General features: G+C 42.8%; 1 protein-coding gene across 3 annotated transcripts in view; it reads right to left on the reverse strand.

Moving 5' to 3' along the window:
- Dnajb14 (DnaJ heat shock protein family (Hsp40) member B14) overlaps positions 1-12,133 on the reverse strand; it is a 47,516-nt gene that overhangs the window by 26,751 nt on the left and 8,632 nt on the right. For all 3 annotated transcript variants that reach the window (XM_063260542.1, XM_003468044.5, XM_023564328.2), the window contains exon 2: positions 6,154-6,325. In XM_063260542.1, the coding sequence (XP_063116612.1) occupies positions 6,154-6,325 (172 nt within the window). The remainder of the gene's footprint in view (positions 1-6,153; positions 6,326-12,133) is intronic.

Consider the following 12,133-nt stretch of genomic DNA (forward strand, 5'->3'; position numbering starts at 1 on the left):
AGCTGTCAGCCCACAGGGGCCGTCCCCCCTCTCCACTCCCTTCCTGCAATCAGGACTGGCCAGGCCCTTCCCTCGGAGGTGCCGGCCGGAGGTGCCTGCAGAGGCTCATGGCCTGCCGAACTGGCTGCTACACCTTCTTCAGATCTCAGCTTAGCTCCTCTTTCCTCCCAACCCAAAGCCCCTTGTCTACTTCCAAAGCCTGTTTACTTGTGTGATTACTCTCCTGGAGTGGAGGCTTTCTGAAGGCAGGATTGTGTGCTATTTATCGTGTGTGTTGAATAAGCAAAGGGTGGACAGAGGACGGTGCTCAACCTGAGGGGAGGCGTGGTGAGACATGTTCAGACCCCAGTGACGAAAGCTACCATGAAAATGCAGGGACACTAAAATCACTTTGAAATAGAAAAAATAAATAAATACAGACTATGAGACAAGGACCAGATGTAAGAATAAGGTAGGCATTAAAAACTTTATTATTTTACTTGACCATATTGATATTACTATTCCAGATTATATCTGCTATTTCCTGAGATTAAAAGACTGACAGTGTAGGAGAGGGTTACTAGATAATACAGGACAGGCAGACAGAATCCTCAATGCTCTAGGTTAGTTCAGAGGACTAAGAACTGCCAGAGAGGAGAAAGACCAGATGGGAAAAACCACCTTCACTAATTCTCAAATGCATCCAGCTCTGCCATGTCTTCCCCGCTGAGGAAAAAACCTTGAAAAGCCAGCAGACAGCTATAGTCATCACCACTCATGGACAAGATAAAGACTTCGTATTTCAAGTGATGCTTCAAACGGGTTCTTCACCCAAGGTGCACATCTGAATTAGAACAGCACACACATCTCTAATGTAATCCAGTCACTCGTATTTTATGGCATCAGCTGTGTGCACCCGTCACCTAATGCAGTCTGCTCATTCCCAAAGAGTCAAGCCTGCCTCAGCCTTACCACGACATTTTTTTAAAAAGATGTGGACTCTGGCTGTCTCTTGCCATGTGATGCCCTGGGGCTCAGCCAGCAAGAGGGCCATCCACACATAGCCAGCCCCTCAAGCTTGGGCAGAACCATCAACCTACACCAACTTCCTGGCTTTGTAACAAAACAGCGGGCCACACGCAACAGGGGAAACACATTACAGAAAGGGGTGTCATCCAGCAACGTCAAAAAGGCCCAGCTGGAATTTAATGGAAGAGCGTGTCTGGTCCAGTCCTTGTGGTATCCTCACGGCACAAAAGCACAGCAGGCCAGGCCTGGTGGCGAACACTTGTAATCCCAGCACTTGGAGGCTGAGGCAGGAGAATCACAGAGTTCAAGGTCAGTCTGGGATACATGGCAAGATCTTGTCTCAAAAATACAAAAACAAAACAAAAAGCACAATGGACAGGAAAAGAAAGTCAACTGCTGACTATTTAAACAGACCCAAAAGCTAACTGATATTTAGGGAAATAGTTCTGAGGCAAAGGATTTTTACATTTAGCAAAATGGTTTAGCTTCTTTTTATTTAAAGAACTGGAGCCCAGCTACTCAGGAGGCTGAGGCAGGATGGTGACTTCCAGTCTAAGCTGGTCAAGCAAGGTAACACAACCAGTGAGACCCGGCAGCTTACATCAGATCTTCAAATCCGCCCAATTCAAACAAGTTACCAGTTGCTCCTAGATGACAAAAATGTAGGAGTCCAGGAAACGACTTCACATCCATCGTTATATTCCTAAAATATGCGATGACCTTTTTTCAGCGCCCTATTAGAAACTTCTTCAAGTAAGATCTAAGACAATGCTTTCCTCAGTTCTTTTTTAATGCATTCCAACTCAAAGTCAACGAACAGAGCTCAGTACCACAGCAGATCAGTTTTCAAAGTCACAGTTTCTCCCGCTTCCTGTTAGCTGACTTCCACTTATGCAATGAAGGCCGTGTTGTTGCACGGCTTTTCCCACTGAGCCACACTTACTGTGCAGCTTGTTTGAGAGCCCTGCTCCTCAACTAGACAACATGCTTCCTTGAGAACACCCCTTGTATGCAGGTAACAACAGAACAAAAACACTCATCAGTAAGCGCCCGCTCTTGATCTGATCCTTCAGTACGCCACACCTGCAGGGGCCAACGCCACGAATCTGCTGGACAACTCAGAGAAGCCAGTGAGCCCTACGGACTCCAATCATAATTGTCTCTAGAAGAAAAAATATGTGCATTTCATAAAAAGACTCTAAAATTACTGACTCAGGGAAATCAATCTCTAATTCAGGTTCCTTACTAATTTTTTTCTAGTCAAAGATAGACTTTATTGTAAGTTTCTAAGAAATACACATGATAAAATAGGATAAAATAGAATGTGGATGAAAACAGTCAAATTCAATAGTACAGAAAATCAACCTACTGATCCACTTTCTACAACATATGAAGGAGAAAGGAAAAAAGGGATGGGGTGCTTGTGATATAACAAATGAAATGTGAAAAACATTAATCAAATGGCTGCAACTTATGGATGGATCAATATGGGTGAATATAATTTAGCCCCTAATACTGAAACATTTTTTTTAACAAAAACCCATACAAATGCTGCATATTTGATGATGTGCTATATTTGCTTTGGTTTTTATTTCCGACAGGCTCTCAGTAGGTAGATCAGGTTGGTTTAACCTGTGTAGCCCTGACTGTCCTTGAACTCACAGCGATTCTCCTGCCTCAGCCTCCCTAGAGGGAGAACTGCAGGCATGTGTGCACCACCACACCCAGCACCGCTTCACACAACTCTGACAGGATAGGTGGAGTACACTGAGTGTGTGTGTGTGTGTGTGTGTGTGTGTGTGTGCGCGTGTGTGTGTGTGTGTGCGCGTGTGCGTGTGTGGGGGGAGGGGGACAGAAACAGGACTGGCTGAACGCTGATAATGGCGTAAGCCAGATGTTGGGACATGGAGTTCCTCACGTAGTTATCTGATTTTATGTTTCTATGAGCACTTTTACATTAAACAGTTTAAAAGTATGCTTTTAATTTTACTAGCTTTATAAGTACCTATATCTGATATTTCACCAGACCTTATTGTAAAAAACATTCTCATGGATAAAATCATCTTTTCAAGGAATTATGAACAGAGCCCCCAGGAGTACTGAAATAAAGTTAAATGACCAAATTTAGGAATTAATTACTAAAAAATTTTGGAAAGATACAGATATCCTGCCTGGTTCACAAGGCGCCAGGAACCTCAAATAGACGAGAAAACCTCAGCACTTCCATGGTCACAATGCAGGACTCCAGACAGCAGACAACCCTCAAGTCACCTGCATCCACAATGAAGCACTGTTCACTCACAAAGAACAGAATTACAGCGTCTCCAGGAAAATGGACGAAACAAAGCTAAATGAGGAGCTATGTGCAGTGTGATGGCACTCGCCTGTATTCCCAGCACTTGGGACGCTGAGGCAGGAGGACTGCCATGAGTTGAACGTCAGCCTGGGCTACATAAGTGAGTTTAGGCCTGTCTACACTACATAGTAAGACTCGGTCTCAAAAAAGAAAAAGAAGTCAAGTATTGAAGTAAATTGTGAAAAATGTATTATTTGATTTCCATTTGTGTAGTTTCTGTATCTTTTGTTGTTGATTTCTACTTTCATTCCATTATGATCTAGCAGGATGCAAGAGATTATTTTAATTCTTTTGTACTCATTCAGACATACTTTATGACCTAAAACACAATCTATTCAAGAGAAAGTTTCATGCTCCAATGAAAATATGTATTCTGTGTTACAGAAGGAAACACTCTGAAGATATGTTAAATGTTAGTTCAACCCTGATACTTTGTTGACTTTTTTTTTTTCTTATCATCAGTATCGGGGATCGAACTCACAACGGCCTGCTTGCAAGGCAGGTGCTTATGCTGCCGAGCTAAATCCCCAGCTCCACTTTGTTGACTTTTTTGTCTAGTCCATAGTTAATTTGTAACAACAGATTATTAAAACTTGTTCCTCCCCTAATATGACTGTTTTGCTGTCTATCTGTAATTTTTGTTTTGTGAAACTGTGTGTTTCACATTCAGTGCATTTTTATTTACAATTGTTACTGTTTCCTTTATTAGTATATAGTAACCTTCTCTGTTTCTTGTGATTCATTCTGATTTGAAGTCATCTTTGCCAGAAACTAGAACAGCTACTCCTGCCGGCTGGTGGGACCCAGCTGCCTGAAGTACTGCTTCCTTCACTTTCACTTCTAGTCTCTGTGATGAAGTGAGTCTCTTGCAGGCAGCATGTCATTGGGTCCTCTTTTCTGACCCAGTCTTCCAGCCTGTGTCTTTTGATTAGGGAATTAAGATCACTGTCTTTGGGACTGACTCCTGAAAGGTATTTACTAGCTCCTGTCACTGTATTTTTGAGCCCTGATTCTTTTAGTTTAACTACTTTTACAGTTAGATGCATTCTTTCCTCTGGGTTCTTGGATAATGCTGGCTTTGCTGCATGTAGGATTCTCTTGAGTAATTTCTGCAATGCTGTTTTGCTGGTCATGAATTTCTTTGGTTTCTCTTTGTTGTGGAAGGTCTTTATTTCTGTCAAATTTGAAGAATAATCCTGTAGGACACTACTGGCATAGAAATATTTTTCTTTTAGGGCTGACAAATCTTCATTCCAAACTCTCCTGGCCCTCAAGGTTTGTGCTGAGAATTCTGTTATTCTGATAGGTTCATTGATATACATTACTTGGCATTCTCGTAAAAAGTCAGCAGTCTTTCCTTGTTCTGCGTTTTTGTCATCTGGCTAGGATGTGTCCCGGGGAAGCTCCTTTCTGCTTGTGTGTAGTTGATTTCAAATACCTCCTTACCTGGGTATCCATCTCATTCCCTAGGTTTTAGAAATGTTTCTGAAATGCTTCAATGAATAAAATTTTATGCTATTAGAGTCTCTCTTCCTAACCCTAATCCTTAGGTCTTTCTAGTTGTTTCTTACTGTTTTCTGAGTATCACTGAGTAAAAGGTCTGCTACATTAACCTTATTTGCAAATCCTGATAGCCTACCTCATGACTGATCATACCCATTGCCAGTATTTTTCAGTTTTTCATTTCATTTCTTTTCTTTTTTTGACACATGGTCTTGTTAGTTGCTAAGTTGCACAAGCTGGGCTTTAAACAAGAAATCCTCCTGCCTCAGCAGTTTTTTTCATTTCCAGGACTTCTGCTTCTTTTCCAGTTTCCAATTTGTTTACTAAAATGGTCACTCGATCCTGTACTTTCTTTATTAAATCATCCAGTCATTTATTTGTATCTTCCGTAATCTCACCCAATACCTCATCAACCGACAAGGTTAGTGTCTTTTTGCCTCTTCTGTGACCTCAATAACTGCTCCACTCACCTGAGGGTTTGACTCCTAGCAGGCTTTGAAGGCCAGGTTGTGGTCTCAGAGCCCTGGGCCTGGGCTGTACCTTGGAGCCTCCTGGACATTGTTTCCTCCCAGCCACCCCCTTGCCACTGGGTTGAACCCTGTGCCCAGATGCAGTGGCCGATAGAGCCTAGGGCTCTGCAGGCTCTTGGCTAAATTAGTTCCTCCAGCCTCAAGGACCCTGTGACCCCCAGCTTGGTTGGGACCTCAGCGATCTTCCCACTAGTATGCTTCTCTGTGCTGCAAGTCGGCTTCAACCCTCACCCACTGCTCAGAAAGCAAGCTCGCCTCCAGGCCACAGAGAGTGGGGCTGCACATGCAGCCCCATGTTCTGTGTACATGAGCCCCTACACCACTGCCACCCTTCACTCCCTACCCTGGGAATGTCCCCAGCAAAAGCTGGGGCCTCTGGGCATTGCAGAAACACACACCAACACTCGTATGCACATGTCCCCACCCCCAACAACACTAACACAAAGACCTAACAAAGATACAACCCTGGCAGGGGCTACACACCTGCAACCCTCGCACTCTGGGAAGATCAAGTTTGAATCCAGCCCAGGCAAATGAGCAACTCAGACTCCATCTCACATTTTAAAAAATAGAAAGAGATGGGGATGCAACTTGGTGCAAAGGGCCCTGGGTTCAATTCCCCGTCTTGGAAAAAATCTTTTTTAAAATTTTTAAATATCCAGAGTTAGTTTCTCCATATCTATCTTATTTTAAACACTTTTTTCAACACTGCAAAGTTCCCAATTCCCCCAGAAGCCACTGGGATGGAGGTCCTACCTGAGAACGCCCTCCACCTGGTCGCGGGTGTAGCCCTTCCCGCTCTCCGTGGCCCCAGACGCGCCGTCCTTGGCGCCGCTGGCCTTGCTCTGCTCCCCGCCCCCCGCGGGCTTCCGGCAGTGCGGGCTGCTTCCAGCAGTGCTTCCATTTTTCATAATCACTTCCAACAGTGCTGCAGAAAGAGAAGGACACCATGTCTCGCCACACAAACAGATGCAGGTGAGATCCTGATCTACCGTGGGCTCTTCATACGTGGCAAGCATTTGCTTATGTACCCAGCTATTCAGAGAATGTCAATCACCATTTTAGAGTAAAAGTGCAGTTTCATTCAAAGCCAGGCATAGGAGGACACACCTGTAAGCCCAGCACTGGGGAGACTGAGGCAGAAGGCTCACGGTGCGTTCAAGGCCAGCCTGTACTACAAAATAAGACCCTGTTTCAAAAAACCAAACCAAAACAATGAAAAATAGCTCCTCAAATTTTCACAATGACCAATGTCCAATGACTTACGACACACTTTTACTGATCACATCATAGCGAAACTGTAGAACAACAAAAACAAGATAGTCTTTAAAGCAACCAATGAGACTACCTACAAGAAACAGAAACGAGAACTTTTTGTTTCTCAGGGCAACAGCCAAAGCCAACAGACACTGAAACACAATCTTGGAAACATCAGAAAAAAGTAACTGTCAACCTGCATCCTTTAAGAACTTTCCAGAAAGTACCTGAAACACAAGCATTTTCAAGCAAACGTCGGTGCTCAGTGGAAGCCCCGCCCAAGGCCATGACAATACAGGACAGTGCTAGCGAGGCTGCGGTGCGTGTGCTACCTCTGACCATGCAGGTGCGAGGGGACGTCAGGAGGGTCTGCTCCCTCCGCACAACCTTAAGAAAAGAAAGAAAGAAAAAAAGAAAAGACAGACTGTATCTTAGAACTTGTATGTCAACTAAATAGTCACATATAAAAGAATTCACATCCCTTGTTGTAGTCAGGGGTTGTGCAGAGAACAATCTGAATCAGGACATAGAATTAAATGACTATTTTACGATGCTCACCAAGACTTAAACACAAGAAAGTGCAGGAAATCTGTCCACAACACTAAAGACCTGGAATATTCAGCCACGGGCCTAGATCCCACAGCAGTGTCTACATGAGTCCAGATGAAGACCTAGAGCTCACGACAACGCCTTCCATGAGTCCAGCTGAAGGTCCAGAGCCCACAAGAAGGAGTCATGCCAGTCTGTTTTACAGATTCGTGCTGGGAAGGCCCAAAGGTCAGCAGGGGAAGCTTGAAAGTCTATGTCAGCGGGGTGAAGGAGCTCTGCTGACAGTCTGAGGGTTCTACACTGGAGCCAAGAAGTCAAACTCACAACAAAGACCAGGGCTGTTCTGAAAAGTACCACAGCCATCGTCAGCAACACGGATGCCCCGAGCTCCTCCAAAGATAAGCACAGTGGAGACATGCCAGGAAGCCAGCGTGACGATTCATCCTGGAGACCAAGTGGCACACGTCTTCCCCTCCGGAGCCAGGAGGCGATGCTCAATGTAAGGACCAGAGCTCCCTCAAAGTGAACCACAGCCACCCTCACTAACAAGGCCCCGAGCTCCTCCAATGACAATGGTGACTCACACTGGGGAAGCTAGTCATGATGAGCTCCTCCAGGAGAATCAACAGCTCACAACAGCAACACTTAGAGACACGCACAATGCCTCACTCCTCCTCTCCACATCTCTGTTCATGCTGGCAACTTTCCTCAGGTGGAACATTTACTTTCAGCACCATGCTGATGTAATTCAGGCGTTAAGTTTTAATCCGTAACATCCTTCATCCATGGTATTCAAAAATTAACTCAAAATAAAGCATACACTGAAATAAAAAGCTAAAAGTATAAAACTCTAAAACGAAAGGACAAGAGTAAATCTTAGTGACCTTAGTTTGGCGAAAACATGTTTAAATATGACAATGAAAGTACAAAGAAGACAGACAGAGAAAATTGACTTCAAAATTAAAACTTTTACACTTTAAAAACTATTGGTAATAGATTGACAATACAATCCACAGAAGGAAAAATACTTGCATATTATATATCTGGTAAAAGAAATGTATCTCTTATAATTTAATAACAAAAAGAATAAAAATCCAATTTTAAAACCTGGATAAAGAGCCAAACACACTACGCTCCTAGCTACTCAGGACGCTAAAGCAGGAGGCTCTTTTGGGCCCAGGAATTTGAGGCCACCAGAGCAAGACCCTCTCCTTACCCTTGCCTGCTTGAAAAAGAAAAAGAAAAACAACACAAACAAACATGGGCAAATAATCTAAGTAAACATTCTCTGAGAGACAGAAAAATGGCCAACAAGCACATGAAATAGTTACTGAATATCTGAAATGAAAATTGAAACCACAAGATACCACTTCACACCCAGCAGTAGAGTGGTTATAGTCAGAAAGGACTGCCAGCAAGAGGGTTGGCAAACATGAAGAGAAACCGGTGCCAGCCACACACTGTACCACTGCTGCGGAAACGTGAAACAGTATTCTCCCTTGGAAAATTATCAGGTAGTTACTTAAAAGGTTTAACATACAGTAATCATGTGACCAGCAATCTCATTCCAAAGTAAATACCCAAGACAAACGAAGACATGAAAACTGAGTCACGAATGGTAAGAGTCACATTATTCATGACGACAAAAAGGAAACAAATATCCACCAACTAACAGATGAGTAAATGTGAATGATCCAGATCACAGAACATGACTGAAAAAAAACCAGTGACACATGCTAAACACGGATAAACTGCGGCAACATTATGCAAAGCAAAAAAAGCTAGTTACAAAGGACCGTATGCTACATAATTCTGTTCACATGAAACAGGGCCATATAAACAGAAAGGTAACTGGTCCAGAATGAAGGGTAAATTTATGGTTAGCAGGATTAGCTGTTGCCAAAATCTGGGGTACTGGGTCACGACCCTCTCTGTAGCCAAGGATGAGAGGCAGGACACAGGGGAGCTGCCATAGGACTCACAGGACTGCTAGGCGCGTCTGTGAACGCACTCAACCCCCACCGGACTGTGTAATTTACATGAGAAAAGCCAGGCTAGAGAGGAGCTCAGTGGTACAGTGTGTGGCTGGCATGTACAAGGTCCTAGAGTCCAATCCTGGCACTTAAAAATGAAGGAAGAATTGTATGGTATGTGAACTACATCTCAATAAAGCTATTTTAAACATATTTTTAAAATTTCAACAATGCTGCAGACAACCTTGTAAACATGCAGGTATTTATTATTTCTATAAACTTCTTTCTACCATACATTTTTCTAGCCAATGGATTTACGAGATCATTGAAGAGACAGAGGAAACTCAGTTTTTTATAGCTATCTAGCAGTAGATGATACAGAAAGCAATCTGTTAGCTATGAACAAGAGAAATATATTACAGTCAACTTTCAGCTGCTAGTTCAAAGTTAATGCAATCACAATGGAAGCCAGCCTGGTGTTCAAAGTATTTAAAGGTGAAAAATGCTATGTGAATTCTACAACAGCAGCTTAAGCTTTAAATCTCTCCAAACTCATTCATAAAGTCCCAGCAAGTAAGTAGCAATATCAAAACTCCATGCGCAAAATTCCCTAACACAAGAAAATAGGACCTGAGTACTATAGCATATGTGTGACAAGCAGCAGAGTATGCTCAGGGTAATCTGCCAGCCCACAGAGCAAAAGAAGCCCGTGACACCCAGCGAGGACCCTCCAGCACCACAGGCAAAACTGAGGAGAATGTGTGGACGGTCACAAGCGCACACTGGTCACTCACCACAGAGCACACTCGCAGGTCGCCATGGACTCGCAGGTAACCCACACTCTCTTTGAGACAAAGCTGTGTTGAGCAGAACTTGCTGAGCAAAGACCCACAGGAAGAGGACAACAGGCACAACAGAAAGACGGAAAAGAGAAACCCCCAGTAAGAGTGAAGAAAGAGAATGAGCTCTCACCAGCAAGGCGGCATCTCACACATCCCACACAGAGGGCAGGCAGGCAGGGTTTCTGTATGAGGAAGGCCAACTAAACCCACCTGACATAAGCTTAGAGAAAGAACACAGTAGCAGTCAAATCTAATATGAGCTGTAACCAAAATACAGAGTGAACCTTTACATTTTTAAATTTTATTGCATTAATGGTCACACTGCCATGAAACCTTCCCCCAAATCCTCCCTTCACCTGTGAGAATAACTATCCCGTCATCCTTGCTGCTCTCTGGAGCAGCTCTACAAATCCTCGCTCACGAATGTCTTTGTCAAATGTGATCAGCAGTAAACGCTGCTGCTCTGTGTTATCCAACCAAAAGGCAGACTTACAAGTGCATTACGTTACGCTCTGTCCTCATCCACTGCAGCTACCTGACCTGGCATGAGCAGCACACGTTTGCGATCAATTCGGGACATGAAGCCACCATAACAATGCAGACACTGAGAAAACAAGACGCCCAGAGCTGCTTCAAAAGTGGCAAGAATGACAGGATAACTGTGTTCAAGGTGCAGAGGGTTTTGAGAGGGATGAATGGCAATGTGTTTGTTACTGTAAAAAAATTTAAATGTAAACATTCACTGTATTTCTGAACATATCTCACGCCAATTGTAAATAAAAAAGAAATATAGGCAATGAATACGAAATACAAAAAGCTGCTAACAGATGGATGCTATACTATTTCAAATCACGCTTAAAATACTTTAAGAAATGATATATAATATAAAAAGATTGCATAAGTGCAAAGTATAACAGTCCCAGAAATAGCCCAGAAGTTAGGAGACAGAGCTTAGGGAAGCAATCAGAAGTCAAAAAAAAATCCACTCAAAGGAAGATCAAAGTAGTAGAAACAAGGGTTATAAAAAGAATTGGTGATGCTTTCACAGAAAAAGGCTAGAAAAAGGCTGGAAATTTTAACACTTCCGAAAAAAGTAAAGAAGACTAAAAGAATGAAAACGACAAACACTGAAAATAAAGAAGAGCCAACATATGTACAACAGGAGTCTTCAAGAAGAAAACTAAACAACGGAGCACAACAAATACAACAATAATTAGGCGCCTGTTTCTCTGAGCACCTGCACTCTGCTTGAGTGTGCCCAGTATCTCCCTCTAATAAACCCGCATTTACTGACACATCCTGAACACTCTTTTTCCATGAAAAGAGTCAGCAAACTTGATTACTTAAATTTCAAAGGATGAATTAAATTCTGCATTTCAGGATCAGCAACCCTCAGACCCAGCCCAGGACATCTTTGTTGGCGACCCAGATGGGACCTACAAAAAGAGGCATCCTTTGTGACAAAGTTTATTCGAGAAAGTAGAAGTGAAGAGCAGGGGAGAAACTGGCTCTGCAGAGTGAGCTTGTGTTGAGTAAAAGAGGGAAAAAGAAAAAAAAACAGATAAAAGCAGCCCTGGAGAAGGCAGGGCCAGCTGCCTAAGGCAAGCCGTGAGAGCCAGGGGGAAGGTTTTCTCATCAGGATGCTCTTGGTTAAATTTTAAAAACTAGATAAAAAAGCAAAGGTTTTAGATTTTACTAAGTTTCTTGTGTCTTTCATTGTTAGGCTTTTGGTTACTAAAAAAAAAAAAAAAAAAAAAAAAGCTTTAAAAAGATTAAGTATTGGCCTATAAAATGTCTTCAATGATCAGTTTATGCAGCTGGCACTACAGATACATAAGAAAGAAAGCAGACTGCAGGGTTAAGCTTTACAGTTAAATTTATATGGAGTTAAGACTACAAAAGTTTAGGGACCCCTCCTGCCTCTCAGGAGCTATCCCACTGCCCATTCTAATAAATCTGCCTATTCTTTAAAAAAAAAGAAAGATCGCAGAACTCTAGAAGATACAAAGTAACAAGAAAGTCCTCTCATAGGATATATATCTAAAAGTTAAGCAAAGCAGCCAACTAATTTGACACCACTTTAAATTTGGTCCTATTATTAAAAGCTTGACCTAC

Source organism: Cavia porcellus, unplaced genomic scaffold (genome assembly GCF_034190915.1).
Source record: "Cavia porcellus strain 051 isolate PalLab524CR breed Dunkin Hartley unplaced genomic scaffold, mCavPor4.1 scaffold_14, whole genome shotgun sequence".
Taxonomy (NCBI): Eukaryota; Metazoa; Chordata; class Mammalia; order Rodentia; family Caviidae; genus Cavia; species Cavia porcellus.